The 18,685-nt window shown below is 39.5% G+C and overlaps 1 protein-coding gene across 1 annotated transcript in view; it reads right to left on the reverse strand.

Annotated features, from left to right (window-relative positions):
* Positions 1 to 4,407, reverse strand: part of LOC133657002 (cytosolic phospholipase A2 beta-like) — a 121,272-nt gene extending 116,865 nt beyond the window's left edge. Inside the window, exons 1-2 of the mRNA XM_062057887.1 lie at positions 4,404 to 4,407; positions 4,201 to 4,331 (exon numbers count right to left, since the gene is read on the reverse strand). Coding sequence (XP_061913871.1) covers positions 4,201 to 4,331; positions 4,404 to 4,407 — 135 coding nt within the window. The remainder of the gene's footprint in view (positions 1 to 4,200; positions 4,332 to 4,403) is intronic.
* Between the last annotated feature and the right edge of the window lie 14,278 nt (positions 4,408 to 18,685).

The raw sequence follows: 18,685 nt of genomic DNA on the forward strand, positions 1-18,685 counted from the left end.
TGGGAAGACACACAGCAGAATTAACAGCAGAGTATTTCTATGTATTTGTATATCATCTATTGGAAGATTAATTACTAGAGATGTCCGATAATGGCTTTTTTGCCGATATCCAACTCTTAATTACCGATTCCGATATCAACTGATACCAATATATACAGTTTTCAGTTTTTCTTACAGATTGTCCTTTTCCTCTATTTTTTGAGTGACATTTTTTGTTAACCTTTATTAGATTAAAGAAAGTATAGAAGTTTCATAGCCATTGTTTCTTCCTCCTGTTGGAGCGTTTTTTGTTTATAATAAATTTCATAGATTATACGGCGCCAAGTATAGTCCATTATTGTTTTTGTGTTTTCCTCCTTTTGGAGTGATTTTCGGTTGTTCCCTTTTTTGGAACTTTTTTCGCCGACTAGGTTAGTTATAGCCTATATTGAATTGCCCTGACTCTGGAGGTAAAAGGAAGCTTTCAAAATAAAAGCCTGCCGAATTAATCCCTACTCTGCATCTGAGTTCTATCTTTTGACCAAGCCTGACAGGCATAGCTTGGGTCCAATTTTCACATTTGCAGCGTCAAAGCAGGCCGACCTCACTCTCACGGCTTTCGTCTGCTCCAAAGTTCCAGCTTATCTTTTTGTTCGCTCAGCTTTGAGAGGCAGTCGTACCTCCTCCGTATGTTCAGGTTCAAAAAGATAAGGTTGTGAATCCTCATTTGTCCAAAAATAGCTATCTTCGTTGTCTGTTACCAAGTCTGCCATGATTAGAACACACTCGTGTTTGCTTTCCAGAAGTAGAAACACACATCTGTTGTCGGAAGTGCGCTGCTATGGAAACAGCTGAGTGTCGGTAATACGTAAAATGACCAAAATACGATAAATACAGTACATATTAGAGTTACTAGATTATATATAGACTTGCAGTGTGTATATAAAAAGTTGGAGGGTTTTAAATTGTTTTAGAGGGCTTTGAAGGCTACAAGGGTGACTCCCATTAACCACATTTTCCAAGCATTTTTTTTTATCATCTTTAGAATTCTAAAAAAGACATTTGTGTTAATTTCTCTCATAAATTCCGAAAAAGTGCAGTTCCACTTGAAGCAAATTTGACGTATTTTTGGCCGAAATTAAGTTTTAAATTAATTCTTATTTATTGTATGTCTTGTACGTGTTACAGTACAGTATGGTCCAATATTGGCCCGATATAAATTAATTCAAACAAATGTGCTTGCCCAATGCTAATTGCATTGGATATGGCATGTACATGCTACTAATTAGCGTTCGTGATTTGACATGACGGTTTCAACACCTCCAAATTTGTTAATGAAAACTACAGCTAAGATGAACCGGACGATCAAACAGCTGGTGTGTAATAAGTACAAAACTTACAGTATCAACACTTTGTAGGACTCAACAGAAGACAACACTGACAAATTCACCCTAATGGCAAAGACTACTTCCTGATTACAGCAACACACCTAGGACAAGCTGAAATTAAAGCACACTTGCAAATGATACTCAGAAGTGCCAGAAAACAAAATATAACAAGTAAATAAATAGTAAACAGTGTATTCCAGACTGCTCTCAAACACTTCTATACAGCAGCATGCAGAGCCTACGTCAGACCTGGGCATTGTACGGCCCGCGGGCCGCATCCGGCCCTTTGCGCATCCCTGTCCGGCCCGCGTGAGGCCAATCATAAATTACAAAATAAATTTCAAAAAGTATCTATGTCGAGTGTGCAATACAACGGTGCTGCTTTTGTTTTGAAAAGCGTTATTTGTATTACTTCCGTGTGGACGTATGCGCGTGTGCGATTGTGAGTGAATTGAACGGCGCAATTACAAATTACAAAATAAAGTTTAAAAAACATCTATGTCGTGCGCGCAATACAACTGTGCTGCTTTTATTTTGAAATGTGTTATTTATGCCGTATGTCCGGGGGGAACCTGTGAGTGAAGGTGCATAGAGACAAGTGATGAGACGCTAAAAAAAGAAAAGTTGATGAGGAATGGCGTGTTTTCAACAAGACATGGACTGCCAAGTATTTCTTTACATAAATTAATGGTAAAGCCGTGTGCTTAATGTGTGGTACACAGCTTGCTGTGTTTAAATATCATTTTAATCGCCACTACACGAAGAAACACGAGGGAAAATACCGGGATGTGTCTGATTAAGTGCGCGCAAGGGAGGCTGATGCGTTGATGGTAAAACTGCAAACCCAACAAGGACTTTGTGCCATATTTCACACCCCCAGAGATGCAGCCGTCAGGACAAGTTTCGTCATTTCTCACAAAAGCGCCAGAAAAAGTAAGGCGTTTTCTGACGGAGAGTTTATTAAGGAGTGCTTATTGGACTTTGTTGCGCTTGTTCACAGAGGTAAATGCGTGTTGGGACAAGCTGGCAGGTGTGACAATCCAATCCACTTTATTTATATAGCACATTTAAACAACAAAATGTTTCCAAATTGCTGCACAACAATATTACAAACAATATTCAAATATTATCCTTAGCTCCACCAATGACTGAATAAAAAGAAAAAACAATTACATATAAAACCAATATAAAAAACAATATAGAATAAATATGATTAAAAACTATTTTTAACAACAGATGGTTGTCCAAATCTGATGGGGAAAAATGTTGGATAATGCAGGATAAAGTGACCTTAAAAAGCAATCTGCTTTTGTATAAAGTTAAGTTAGGTTAAATGAAATTATTATTATTATTATTAATTATTATCATCATTATTATTTATCTTATGGTATATCAAAAATAATATTGAGCAAAATTTAATTGAAATATTGTCGTGTGGCCCTCCAGCAGTGCTCGGGTTGCTTATGCGGCCCCCGGTGAAAATTAATTGCCCACCCCTGGCCTACGTGGTCACAACAACCTTTAACTACAAAATAAGTGTGAAGTATGTGTTATTGGTGCTGATATCATATTGGATCTATATCGGTATTGGTCAATAGTCAAGGCTGCAATATCGGTATTGTATTGGAATTGAAAAAGTTGTATCGGGTGGGACACTTCTCGTATTTGTCTTATTTCCTATCATTATGTTGTGGCGATCACAGTAGATATTCAACAAGGGGAACTTCTGTTTCCATGTTTACATTATTTTCATGCTAATTGGAGAGTAAACGTTTAGACTGCTGGATCATCAATAACACATCTCTACATTAGACTGCTGGATCATCAATAACACATCTCTACATTGATGAATCTTTGACGTGAGGGATGAACGACAACAGCAGGAACAAGGATAGCCACTCAATGTTAACGATGCAGCTAAAAAAAAACAATTTACATCTGTGGTCTCATCCCTCAAAGCCCAGTTCTAACTCAGAGGTATTACCCAGAATGTGATGAAGTAATTCCCTGTAGTGGCCGGGTGACTGCAATAGTAATGACGTCTCCACTTAGCATTGCAAAGTCAGCCGCTGATAGCAGATAGCAGTCTTGTTAGCATTAAGTGGTACGCCGAATCCCATAGAGTCCTGCTACGTCCCGTGTTTCGTCTTTTGACGTTGCTCACGTCAAAGGCTCACCAATGTGGAGATATGTTGTTGATGAGACAGTAGTTAAAGACAAAGTGCATCAAAAAGTTGTCAAAAGTTGGTTAACATGATTGTCGCGGTGAAGCCATGAATTGATTAACGTGGACCCCGACTTAAACAAGTTGAAAAACTTATTCGGGTGTTACCATTTAGTGGTCAATTGTACGGAATATGTACTGTACTGTGCAATCTACTAATAAAAGTTTCGATCAATCAATTAAGCTAGCACCAAGATTAATCGCTGTGTTTTTGTCATTGTTCACCCTTAATCCAGACACGGAAACCCTGCGAGGTGAATATCTTTATCGATCGCCACAGCATAATATGAGACAAATACTGTACTCTAAGACGTTTTAGACATAAATAAGACTTAATTTACCACTTAATTAAAAAAAATCTGCAATGTAGTGAAGCTGCAATATTTTAAGCGCGATGTGGAGCGTGACGATTGCATTGGTAAATCCTACTTGAAATGAATAAATACTATGTTTTATAATTGTAATAACTATAACTGTATTTTAAATACTTTTTTCTAAGAACAAACTGAAGGAAATTGTCAAGAATATGTTGGCGAATCGTCCCCCAAAAAGAGCCTGCTGCTCTCCAAGAACATTCCAAGTGTTCTTTGTTGTCTTCTAAGGATTTACCTTCAGACTACCAAAGAGCTTGAAATCGAAACTTTGGTTCCATTCGGGGTTTCTGCTGTTGACCACAGTATTAGTCTTGAAAACTGTTGCAGGTGGAAGAGTCAGCGTGACGTAGCAATCATTCTCGGAGACTGAAATGAACAAATCAAAATCAAACAAGCACAAATGTGCTGCCAGTCTTAACTAAGTGTCTTGCAGTTCACCCATAAGAATCCAATCCAATCCAATTCACTTTATTTATAGAGCACATTTAAACAACACAAATGTTTCCAAAGTGCTGCACAACAATAACTGTAATGACTGAATAAAAAAATAAAAAATAAATAAATATAAAACCAATGAAAAAAAACAATATAAAAATAAATATGATTAAAAACGATTTTAAAGGGTAAAACCAATTAAGACAATGAAAAGAAATCAAAATTTCAAAAACACAGAGGACCACACAACTCACATAGTGTTAAAAGCCAAAGAATAAAAGTAGGTCTTAAGACGAGACTTAAAACACTCCACTGTGGGAGCAGTTCGAACATGGAGGGGCAGAGTGTTCCAGAGCTTAGGGCCGACCACAGAGAAGGCCCTGTCTCCCCTGGTTTTAAGTCTCGTCTTGGGCACCACGAGCTGCAGCTGGCTCTCGGACCTCAGAGCGCGCGCAGGAGTGTAAATTTGGATGAGGTCCGAGATATAATGAGGTGCCAGTCCATGTAAAGCTTTAAAAGCAAACAGCAAGGTTTTAAAATCAATTGTAATCCAGACCCATAGCAACTGTAAGGCTAAACACCTGATACCTTACTTGCCAACCCTCCCGAATTTTCCGGGAGACTCCCGAATTTCAGCGTCTCTCCCGAAAACCTCCCGGGACAAATATTCTCCCAATTTTCTCCCGATTTCCAGCCGGAGCTGGAGGGGGCGTGGCTTAAAGGCACATCCCCTCCAGCTCCATGCGGACCTGAGAGACGACGGCCTGTTTTCACGTCCGCTTTTCCACGATATAAACAGCGTGCCGGCCCAATCACGTTATAACATCTTCTACGGCTTTTAGAGAGTGCACAACTGCGCACACAACAAGGAGACGAAGCAGAAGAACGAGGAAGATACAGCCATGGCGACGCCGACGACGAGTAAGATGAAGAAATACGCTTGTAAGTTCCAAAACAAATGGAAACAAGAATTTCAGTTTATCCAGGACAGTTCGAAGGGGAAGGGGTATGTTGCCTGTAAATTTTGTAGAACAGACTTCTCCTTTGAACACGGTGGCCGAACAGATATAGTCACTCATGAACGGTCAGTGAAGCACAAGGCGGCGGCAGCGCAGCACCGGTCCCAGCCCAGTATTATGGGCCACCTCGCTAAATGGAGACCCGATGGTGTAACATATGCCGAGACAAAGATGGCTATGCTGATAGCTGGAAGCAACATCCCGTTCTCATTTGCGGATGTCTTCAACAAATCCGTGAAGGATATGTTCCCGGATTCAGAGATCGCTCGCCAGTACTCAAATGGCAGAACAAAGGCTACTCAAATAGTGAAAGGTAAGTGTTTTTTTTTTTTTTTAGTAAGCAGCAAGCACAGTACAGTTAGCAGAACAACTGTGTTTTCATTACTGTGTATTTGATAGGTAAATATACATATATATATAGCTAGAATTCACTGAAAGTCAAGTATTTCATATATATATATATATATATATATATATATATATATATATATATATATGAAATAATTGATTTTTGGTGAATTCTACCTGTAAATATACTCCTCCCCTCTTAACCACGCCCCCCCTTAGATCCCCCCATATTGATCCATATGAGCAGTTCAGTGGACAAAAGATTTTAGTTCATTCATTCATTTCATTAGCAGGTGTTCCCCTAAAAAAACATGTGTCCTTTATTACTTTTAAAATACACTGATCAAAGAATCAATTGATTTTTGTCCTTAACCATGACTAAAAGTAGACAGAAAATATGCTTTTTAAGTAAGTAAGTAAATTGTATTTATAAAGCACTTTACACAGATAAAATCACAAAGCGCTGTACAAAACATAGGTGAAGTAAAACAACAACAGAGGCAACATCATAAAAATAATACAAAGTGGATTAAAATTGATGGTTAAAAGGTGCATTCACTTAAACCTTTACCAAAAAGAGAAGTTTTCAAATGTTTCTTAAAAGTGTCAACACAGTCAAGATCACGGAGGGACTGGTGAAAATTGTTCCAGAGTCTGGGAGCTATATCCTGGAATGCCAGGTCTCCATGGGTTTTAAAATCTTTAGAAGACCCTGGCCTGAAGACCGGAGGCTGCGCCCTGAAGAGTAGGGGCATAACAAGTCAGTGATGTACTGAGGGGCCCCACCATGCAATGCACGGAATGTCAGGACAAAAATGTTAAACTCAATGCGGAATTTAACTGGAAGCCAATGAAGACTGGATAAAACGGGGGTGATATGGGCTGTTCTGGGTGCACCGGTCAAAAGTCTGGCGGCCGCATTTTGTACAGCCTGAAGTTTCTTCAGCATTGACTTGTTGAAAAGAGTGAATAGAGAATTGCAATAGTCAATGCGAGACGAAATGAACGCATGAATTATCATTTCGAGATCCAATTTTGACAGCAAATTTCTCACTTTAGAAACATTTCTGAGACGATAAAAACAGTTTTTGGTCAGTTGACGACAGTGACCCTCCAAAGACATGGACTGATCAAACACCACCCCAAAATTTCTGAGGCTGCTTTTAACAAACGCACCCAAAGCCCCAAGGGAGTTCTTGATCAGGGGGATCTTTTTATCGGGAGCAATTATCAGCGTTTCCGTTTTGCTAGAATTTATCTGAAGGAAATTTGAGGACAACTGTATGTAATAAAAGGGAATAATAAACTAGTTTGAATATTGTGTTGCTATTGTTACACTATCAAAACCACGTATCATAAATACATAAAAAATGTACAGTTATTACATGTGACTCATGGATGATCGCTATCGGAATCGGCCGCGTGATCCTAACGTCCTTTGAAGCACACACTTGAACATTGTAGTTATGGATTCTTATGGGCAACCAGCAAATAAAGTGTTAAGATGAAAATAATATTGTCACTTACAAAAGTCTGTTGAACGGATGTTTTCTGCCCGAATTATGTTGACACCCAGTGTCCAGCAGCACGCACCATCCTTCTGTAAAACCAATATGATACTTTCAACCATAACTTACCACTCTATGTAGTTAGTATACAGTACAGGGCAAACGTTTGGACACACCTTCTCATTCCATGTGTTTTCTTTATTTTCATGACTATTTACATTGTAGATTGTCACTAAAGGCATCAAAACTATGAATGAACACATGTGGAGTTATGTACTTCACAAAAAAAGGTGAAATAACTGAAAACATGTTTTATATTCTAGTTTCTTCAAAATAGCCGCCCTTTGCTCTGAATAATGCTTTGCACACTCTTGGCATTCTCTCAATGAGCTTCAAGAGGTAGTCACCTGAAAGGGTTTTCACTTCACAGGTGTCATAGTTTTGATGCCTTCAGTGACAATCTACAATGTGAATAGTCATGAAAATAAAGAAACGCATTGAAATGAGAAGGTGTGTCCAAACTTCTGGCCTGCACTGTATGTCAACCTAAAATGCCGTTTTATTATTCATTCTAAACAATATTTAGTTCAATCCTAACTTTAAGCAGTTGGAGTATATGTAAAGTTAAAATATTAATATTGGTGTGGTTGGAAAGAAGGCAGTAATCTGCATGAAGATATGCATTTACATGCAAAGTAAGATGATCCTCATTTAAAAATCAAATTACACGTTTATCTACAGTATCTATCTACCTGTCTGTCTGTCTGTCTGTCTGTCTGTCTGTCTGTCTGTCTGTCTGTCTGTTTGTATGCGTGCGTGTGTATTGTATGTATATATATGTGTATATATATATATACACTACCGTTCAAAAGTTTGGGGTCACATTGAAATGTCCTTATTTTTGAAGGAAAAGCACTGTACTTTTCAATGAAGATAACTTTAAACTAGTCTTAACTTTAAAGAAATACACTCTATACATTGCTAATGTGGTAAATGACTATTCTAGCTGCAAATGTCTGGTTTTTGGTGCAATATCTACATAGGTGTATAAAGGCCCATTTCCAGCAACTATCACTCCAGTGTTCTAATGGTACAATGTGTTTGCTCATTGGCTCAGAAGGCTAATTGATGATTAGAAAACCCTTGTGCAATCATTTTCACACATCTGAAAACAGTTTAGCTCGTTACAGAAGCTACAAAACTGACCTTCCTTTGAGCAGATTGAGTTTCTGGAGCATCACATTTATGGAGTCAATTAAACGCTCAAAATGGCCAGAAAAAGAGAACTTTCATCTGAAACTCGACAGTCTATTCTTGTTCTTAGAAATGAAGGCTATTCCACAAAATTGTTTGGGTGACCCCAAACTTTTGAACAGTAGTGAATATACTGTATATATACAGTATGTGCATACATATGTTAGGTCAGGAAAAAAACACAGAGGCTATTTCATCCCTACAAGCCTGTTTCGCAGGTTTCTCTGCTCTTCAGGGGATTATAACGTATATTCCGCTCTACCGGTATTAAGCACTGTATAACGGATAAACCACAGAAACCTCGACTATATATGTGTATATATGTACAGTATATATCTGTGTATGTATATGTATATACAAATATGCACACCTATACACATATATACATCCATCCATTTTCTACCGCTTGTCACGCTCGGGGTCGCGGTACAGGCCAGAAGTTTGGACACACCTTCTCATTTCAATGCGTTTTCTTTATTTTCATGACTATTTACATTGTAGATTGTCACTGAAGGCATCAAAACTATGACACCTGTGAAGTGAAAACCATTTCAGGTGACTACCTCTTGAAGCTCATCGAGAGAATGCCAAGAGTGTGCAAAGCGGTAATCAGAGCAAAGGGTGGCTATTTTGAAGAAACTAGAATATAAAACATGTTTTTAGTTATTTCACCTTTTTTTGTTAAGAACATAACTCCACATGTGTTCATTCATAGTTTTGATGCCTTCAGTGACAATCTACAATGTAAATAGTCATGAAAATAAAGAAAACGCATTGAATGAGAAGGTGTGTCCAAACTTTTGGCCTGTACTGTATATATATATATATATATATATATATATATATATATATATATATATATATATATATATGTATATATATATATATATATATATATACTTTGTTTTTGTCTTGTGCCCACAATTTTCCCCTCTGTCTTCTTTTTCTTCTTCTTTGTATCCCCTCCTGCTCCAGTTCGGCTGTACCAAACACTAAATATATCCAAACATTTAATAAAGTCAAATACAAACAAGGCAACAAGAGATGTAGCCCACACTTCTCTTTTGTAAAGTAAATATGTACTCACCAGACTGCTCTTGTTACTAAAAAGAGGATTTTTGAATAGTATTTTGTGTGTGTGTGTGTGTGTAGGCAGAATGTATTTAAGAAGGAAAAAAAACATCAGCAAGCTCCTTTTACTCTATAGATGATCTTTGACTAGCATTTGTTTTTTGCAGAAGGTTCTCAAAAAAAACATCAGAGTGCTCCTATTACTGCAGAGAGGATCTTTGATTTGGCTTTTGGTGTTGTTTTCCTTAAAGATCTCAAAGAACGCTACTGTTATATCCAAGATCTATTTGTTTTGTACAGTAAGTCCTCAAAAATGGCAGCATACTCCTGTCACATAAAGGATCTTTGACTGGCATTTTTAACGTGTCATTTTTCAGAAAATAATATACATTTATGGAATAGAATGTATGTCATCGGTATTAAAATTCCATAAAGCACATGATATATCAGGGGTAGTGAACCTATGGCTTTGGAGCCAGATGTGGCTCTTTTGATGACTGCTGGTTATAGGTGAGGTTAGGTTAGGTTAGGTTAGGTTAGGTTAGGTTAGGTTATAGGTTAGCTTCAGAATAACAATCTTATTAAAAAGAATAAGAGACTTATTATACTCTAAAAATGTTGGCCTTACTTAAAAATGCACGCATTTAGTTGTATTCGGTGTTAAAAAATATGATATGGCTCTCACGGAAATACATTTTAAAATATTTGGCTTTCATAGCTCTCTCAGCCAAAAAGGTTCCCGACCCCTGTGATAGTTGAATAACTCAGAACAGACAGATAAAGAATAAAGTATTTTAAAAAAAGAAGAAGTCAAAGTATATCTCAGATCAGCAAACACATCTGGACATCTTTTCAAAGTTTAAGAGACAGAAGTCACAAATAACTGACATCTAAAAATGTGGGGATAAAACAAGTCTCCTTGCCTAGACAGCAAATATGAACAAAACCAATTTAACATCAAATAAATATCGTAGTATCGTAGTTCTTTTTTAAACTTACCGTCGCCATGACTGGTAAAGTTCAATACCAGTGACTAAAAACTTCTGCTCGCGTTCAACTTGTATTGGTGCACGATGCAAATACTGTACATCATGTTCTTACATGTTTTTGAATGTTCCAACCTGCCAGGGAAATATTTCCCCTTCAGCACAAAAACACTAACAGTAGGGAAATAAATATTTTATAGTTGGGTTTTTTTTAGTTGATCTTCTTACAAACATGAAATGCTTTTTATGTTATATGTATTTTTACACGGACAAGATGTAAAAATAAATAAATAAATAAAACATTAAATGAAGGTTATACATTAATTTGTATTTGATTGTGGGATATACTGTACCTCCAAAAATACTGTACCGCCGGGCCACACTTTGGTCACCCCTAAAACAGAGGTCCCCTCTCCACCTCGCCATCTGGAAGACCCTACTTTGATGCTGTGCGATGCAGTACAGTCAAATACCACAAGAGGGTAGCAAACTACTCAGTGGCCTAGTGGTTAGAGTGTCCGCCCTTAGAACGGTAGGTTGTGAGTTCAAACCCCGGCCGAGTCATACCAAAGACTATAAAAATGGGACCCATTACCTCCCTGCTTGGCACTCAGCATCAAGGGTTGGAATTGAGGGTTAAATCACCAAAAATGATTCCCGGGCGCGGCACCGCTGCTGCCCACTGCTCCCCTCACCTCCCAGGGGGTGAACAAGGGGATGGGTCAAATGCAGAGGACAAATTTCGCCACACCTAGTGTGTGTGTGACAATCATTGGTACTTTAACTTTAACTTTAACAAAGGCTTTGTTGTCACTTCCTTCCGGTTGATTTGCTAATTGTCTGCTGCCACTCCTTCATTTGGAATATTTGAATGTTATCTGGAACAGAAATGCAATGCAAATATGTACGAAACATTGAAATTATTGATGAACTTATTTGACTTTTATGTGGAAAAAGGAGAATACCCAAACATGTTCACACAAATCCAACAAAACATCTGCTAATGTCTCCTTTTGTCAATTTCATAATAAAAACATTTTTAAAAATTATAATAATGTGTTGTTATTAATAATAAAATAATAATGGATTAGATTTTATATCGCGCTTTTCTATTGTTAGATACTCAAAGCGCTCACAGAGAAGTGGGAACCCATCATTCATTCACACCTGGTGGTGGTAAGCTACATTTGTAGCCACAGCTGCCCTGGGGTAGACTGACGGAAGCGAGGCTGCCACCTACCATTCATTCATCATTCATTTCACCGGTGTGAAAGGGTGAAGTGTCCTGCCCAAGGACACAACGGCAGCGATTTTTTTTTGGATGGTAAGAGGCGGGGAGCGAACCTGCAACCCACAGGTTTCTGGCACGGTTGCTCTACCCACTACGCCACGCCGTCCCTGTTATCATTATCAATATTATTATAATATATCATTTTCAGCCATTACTTACTGCTCACAGCGAGTTTTTATGTGGATTGGACATTTCCTGTTGCATTTCTTTATAAATGTTTTTAATTCCAAATTCAGACTTCAAAGAGTATCCTTATTTAAAATAAAACAGCTGTATGTGGAGAAATTAAACATCAATTATCAGGTTTCAAAACTTTTTTTTTATTTGTTTTAAATTTTAACTTAATATACACTATGTAAAATGAATCAGTGGCATCATTAGATATGTTCTTATTTTTAATATAATGTATTTATTTTAAAATTTTAAAAAACGTATGGCATTTTGTATTTTTTTCATACAAGTTGTACACATTTCACTTGAAAAAATAAGAACATATCAAATATATATATGCTATGATATAAACAATTATATCATATCAAATATTTACATATTTAATTCATTCATTTTGATACAAACTTTTTAATTAAATATAAAAATGCTGGAATATAGGTAAAAATGACAAAGTATAAATATTTTCTTTTGTAATATAATTATTTGCATACATCTTTATTCATTAGTAATATTTTTTCATAATAATCAATGGTTTACCTGGTTATTTTCCTGTAATACTTAATTATTAAATAAATTACAAATATATCATACGTATGTCCAGACTTTTTTTTTCATTCCCATGATGTTAATATCTTGAATGTTAGTTTTTGCATGCATTTTTTGTCCAAGCAAAAAACTTAGCTTTTTATTGATATTATTGATAACATTTCAACAACAATATGTTCACAACATTTTATGCATGCAACATTAAAGAGCAGCACGAAGGTCCTGAGTTCAATCCCGGGCTCGGGATCTTTCTGTGTGGAGATTGCATGTCCTGCCCGTGACTGCGTGGGTTCCCTCCGGGTACTCCAAATTCCTCCCACCTCCAAAGACATGCACCTGGGGATAGGTTGATTGGCAACACTAGTGTGTGAATGTGAGTGTGAATGTGAATGTTGTCTGTCTATCTGTGTTGGCCCTGTGATGAGGTAGCGACTTGTCCAGGGTGTACCCCGCCTTCCGCCCAAATGCAGCTGAGATAGGCTCTAGCACCCCCCGCAACCCCAAAAGGGACAAGCGGTAGAAAATGGATGGATGGATGGAACAATAAAGATGTGTGGATTATGTTTTTTGTTTGGATGCTTTATTAAAAAATGCATGAAATGTTTTTAAAATGTGGACAGTTCAAAGGGTAATTAGCTTAGCATTAAGAATCAACTTTGTGTTTGTCTTAAAGGCCTACTGAAACCCACTACTACCGACCACGCAGTCTGATAGTTTATATATCAATGATGAAATCTTAACATTGCAACACATGCCAATACGGCCGGGTTAACTTATAAAGTGCAATTTTAAATTTCCCGGCAAACTTCCGACTGAAAACGTTTCGATATGATGACGTATGCGTGTGACGTCAACTGTTGAAGCGGAAGTATTCAGAGCCCATTGAATCCAATACAAAAAGCTCTGTTTTCATCTCAAAATTCCACAGTATTCTGGACATCTGTGTTGGTGAATCTTTTGCAATTTGTTTAATGAACAATGGAGACTGCAAAGAAGAACGTTGTAGGTCGGATCGGTGTATTAGCGGCGGGGCGGACTACAGCAACACAACCAGGAGGACTTTGAGATGGATAGCAGACGCGCTAGCCGAACGACCTCACTTTGATTTCCTCCGTCTCCGGGCCGCCGACCGCATCTGTGATCGGGTGAAGTCCTTCGTCGTACCGTCGATCGCTGGAACGCAGGTGAGCACGGGTCGTGATGAGCAGATGAGAGCTGGCGTAGGTGCAGAGCTAACGTTTTTAGCGTAGCTCTGTCGAGGTTCCGTAGCTAAGTTAGCTTCAATGGCGTCATTAGCAACAGCATTGCTAAGCTTCGCCAAGCTGGAAAGCATTAACCGTGTAGTTACATGTCCGGAGTTTGGTAGTATTGTTGATCTTCTGTCTATCCTTCCAGTCAGGGGCGTATTTGTTTTGTTTCTATATGCAGTTAAGCCCGATGCTATCACGTTAGCTCAGTAGCTAAAGTGCTTCACCGATGTATTGTCGTGGAGATAAAAGTCACTGTGAATGTCCATTTCGCGTTCTCGACCCTCATTTTCAAGAGGATATAGTATCCGAGGATGTTTAAAATACAAATCCGTGATCCACAATAGAAAAAGGAGAGAGTGTGGAATCCAATGAACCCTTGTACCTGAGTTACGGTCAGAGCGAAAAAAGATACGTCCTGCACTGCACGCTAGTCCTTCACTTTCACGTTCCTCATCCACGACTCTTTCATCCTCGCTCAAATTAATGGGGTAATCGTCGCTTTCTCGGTCCGAATCTCTCTCGCTGCATTGAAAACAATAGGAAAATGTGAGCAGCCCTTCCTCCTGTGACGTCACGCTACTTCCGGTAGGGGCAAGGCTTTTTTTTTATCAGAGACCAAAAGTTGCGAACTTTATCGTCGTTGTTCTATACTAAATCCTTTCAGCAAAAATATGGCAATATCGCGAAATGATCAAGTATGACACATAGAATGGATCTGCTATCCCCGTTTAAATTAAAACAAATTATTTCAGTAGGCCTTTAAACCTACTGTACATACACACACACGCGCACAAAAAGTTTGACAACACGAAGGAGGGTCTTTTAATGAGGCGTCATTAGAGACAGCTCACATTTTTATGTTTTTAAGTGTCTTTAGTTTTACTTTATTTTTCTTTGTTTTACTTTTTTTTACTCTGCATGCTCTGCTGGTAATATTACTGCAGTATGTACTGCATTTGTTGTTGCTACTACTGGAACCTTAAGAATAATCACATGTGTTTATGGTTATTCATGTTGCCTTTCGGCTGACTGAGCGTTATTATTGGTATCAAAATCTCTACACTTTCAAGTTTTTGCTCTTTTTTCTAGATTTTTTTTATCTTGTTTGATATTATTTGTAGAATGTGCTTTGGGAAGCATTTGGAGCTCATTCACTATAATAAAGTTGACTACTCTCTAAAAAAAAAAAAAAAAAGAATCAAAGAACATTTTGTTGGCAGGGTTTGTCTTTTTAATAATTCTGAAATTAGTTTTATACTATTTGATGCAAACCGGAATTTAATAAAAGGCATTTTGGGAGTAACATAAAAACATTCAAATTGCATTTCTTATTGCAAAATGCAAATTACGATATGATTTTAACAGACATCTGTCCTGTGTTATGATAGTTGTCTTATGATAAAACTGAACACACTGTATATATATCATATATCAAACAGCTTGGACACACAAATACAGTACAAAGAAGATATGATTATAATAATAACAACAAGAGAGCTGCGTTATTAAATGACATTTTAAGAAAAAGTGAGCTAGCAATACTAATACTACTCCTACTATAACTATTGTTGCGTGCAACCAGTCTTCCTCTCAGGGAATAAAACACACTAGTCAATCTCAAATTATTTTGGATGACATATATGTTGAGTAAGAAGGACCACCGAGACAGAATAGTACTTGGCCAAGTTTTACCAAAGCTTTATGAGACCAGCCCTTACAGTGCGACAATAGCAGCAGCATGGAGCGGTCTAAAATCAAACGAAAAGAGTCCGCTTATTAATGCGAAAACAGCCCCTCCCGCCCAGAAAGAAATATAACTGTTGTTTCAAACAGATAAGGCCTTCTCCACAGGAAGGCAGTATGTTATACCCCTATGCGGACAGCACGGCGCCTTCAAGGTGAAACACAGAGTTAACTGACGGACATAAGGTAAAAACCCAAAGTGTACACATGGGAAAATATTAGCTGCTTTAAACATCCATCCATCCATTTTCTACCGCTTGTCCCTTTTAGGGTCGCGGGGGTTCACTGGAGCCTATCTCAGCTACAATCGGGCGGAAGGCGGGTTACACCCTGGACAAGTCGCCACCTCATCCCAGTGCTTTAAACATGACTATGGATAAAGAAAGAACACTTGAATATATATGCATTCTCCACACTATTGATAAGTTAGAATGCTAAGTTAGCATGCTAAGTCAACACGTACCTTGAGAGCATTTAGCCACTTGCAGCTTCCACATCTGACAAGAATTAGCTTCAAACTTGTCAGGCTTGTCCCTAACAGTTTGGCTATGTTTTAGTTTTTCCTCTGCGTTTGTCTTAGTTTCCTGTCAGTGCTTTTATTTTGTCTTCATTTCCTGATTATGTTCCCTGAGTGTTTTGTCCCCTCAGCTGTGGCTGATTGGCACCTGGCCACACCTGGTGCCAGTCAGCCAGCTGCTATTTAAACCTGTCCTGCCCTCCAGTCACTGGTGGATCATTGTCATTAGAATACTTGTCACTTGTCCCTTCTACCTATTTGTCGTTGTAGCTCCGTCTACTTTTGTCCACTCCGCTTTAGTCATAGTTCCTTCGTGTCACAGTAAGTGTTTTTGTTTATTGTCCACAGTTAGCCTTTGTGCTATTTTAGTTTATAGCGTAGATTGTTCTCCGCCTTGTGCGCGCCTTTTGTTTGTTCCCTTTTGTTTGTTTTTTGCCAAAGTCTTTAATTAAATCATGTTTTCTCGCACTATGCCTGCCATCATCTCTGCATCTTGGGGTTCGTCACCAACAAACTCTGACAGAATGATCCACCCTAAAACGCACCTCGCAGAGATGTCCATGGCAGAGAGGCTTAACAAAGCTTTAGAACTGATGGCTAATTTAAAGAAAAGTTCGGCCGCATTTCAAGCCCTCTCCCACCCACCCCTGTCGTCTGTGGGCCTATCTGGGGACGTCTGGGATCTGTCCCTTGGGGGGGGGGGGGGGTTATGAGTAGCTGTGCAGCTGGGGAGGCACAGCTACTCACCCCAGTGGGTCTGCAATAGATGGCACCATCATCTCCGAGGGGTCTGCAACAGACGGCGCCATCCTCTCCGGTGGACCAGCAGACGCCACCACCCTCTCCGGTGGGCCAGCAGGGGTCTCCGCCATCCTCTCCGGTGGACCAGCAGGGGTCTCCACCATCCTCTCCTGTGGACCAGCAGGGGTCTCCACCACCCTCTCCGGTGGACCAGCAGGGGTCTCCACCACCACCCTCTCCGGTGGACCAGCAGGGGTCTCCACCACCACCCTCTCCGGTGGACCAGCAGGAGTCTCCACCACCACCCTCTCCGGGTGTCCAGCACAGGGCGCGGCCACCACCCTCTCCGGGTGTCCAGCAGAGGGCGCCGCCACCACCCTCTCCGGGTGTCCAGCAGAGGGCGCCGCCACCACCCTCTCCGGGTGTCCAGCAGAGGGCGCCGCCACCACCCTCGCCGGGTGGCCAGCACAGGGCGCCGCCACCACCCTCGCCGGGTGGCCAGCAGAGGGCGCCGCCACCACCCTTCCCGGTGGGCCCTCCCACGCTGGCGGTCGAGCCGCCTCGACAATTGCGGCGGCGTTCAACTCGCCGTCGCCACATGACTCTTCCCCGCTGGTTGCGGGGACACTTGGCCTGGCGGCCCACCTCCTTGTCCTCCCTCCACCCTCCCGTGACTTTGGACTGTTTTTGTTGGGGGGCGGGGGGGTGGTGGTTGGGAGCGGGGGGTGTGAGTGGGGGCGTGGTTATTTACAACTAGAATTCACCAACTCGAGTATTTCATATATATTTCATATATATATATATATATATATATATATATATATATATATATATATATATATATATATATATATATATATATATATACATGTGTATATATATATATATATATATATTTTATTCACATAAAAGAAATACTTGAATTTCAGTGTTCCGGTGGCTATCCATTAGATGGCAGTATTGTCCTGTTTAACTTCTCCGTTCATGATGAGTATATCATTTCGGCCACCGTGTTCAATGGAGAAGTCTGTTCTACATATTTACAGGCAACATACACCTTCCCCTTCGAACTGTCCTGGATGAACTGAAATTCTTGTTTCCATTCGTTTTGGAACTTGCAAGCGTATTTCTTCATCTTGCTCGTCGACAGCGTCGCCATGTCTGTAACTTCCTCGTTCTTCTGCTTCGTCTCCTTGTTGTGTGCGCAGTTGTGCACTCTACTCTCTAAAAGCCCTAGATGTTATGACGTCATTGGGCAGGCAAGCTGTTTATATTGTGGGAAAGCGGACGTGAGAACAGGCTGTCCCCACTCAGTCTCAGGTCCGCATTGAGCTGGAGGGGGCGTGGCTTCCAGCTCCGGCTGAATACCGGGAGTTTGTCGGGAGAAAATCTCTGCCAGGAGGTTGTCGGGAGAGGCGCTGAATACCGGGATTCTCCCGCTAAAAACGGGAGGATTGGCAAGTATGGTCTAAGGGAGGTCTAGGTAACATTTAAGAGTTGATGTCGTGTGACTATCTCAAAATATGACCCAAAACGGCAGCGTTTCAGGGAAGCTAGTTCATTTCCAAAGGTTTATTTTTAACATTAAATATATGTAAGAATTGTAATGATTTAATGATGTGTCAAATATTACAATCCAACTATACATATATGTAAATGTATGTGTATGTATGTATATATGTAAATGTATGTGTATATATGTGTATACGTCAGTGACGTGCAGTCACTAGAGGCAGGGGAGGCGGGGCCTCACCTGCCATCATGGAAAGAAAAAAATGTAAAAAGAAAAAAATTAAATTAAATTGTTATATGTATCCAGTGATTATACTATAAAGTTATT

The sequence above is a fragment of the Entelurus aequoreus genome, linkage group LG09, assembly GCF_033978785.1.
Source record: "Entelurus aequoreus isolate RoL-2023_Sb linkage group LG09, RoL_Eaeq_v1.1, whole genome shotgun sequence".
Taxonomy (NCBI): Eukaryota; Metazoa; Chordata; class Actinopteri; order Syngnathiformes; family Syngnathidae; genus Entelurus; species Entelurus aequoreus.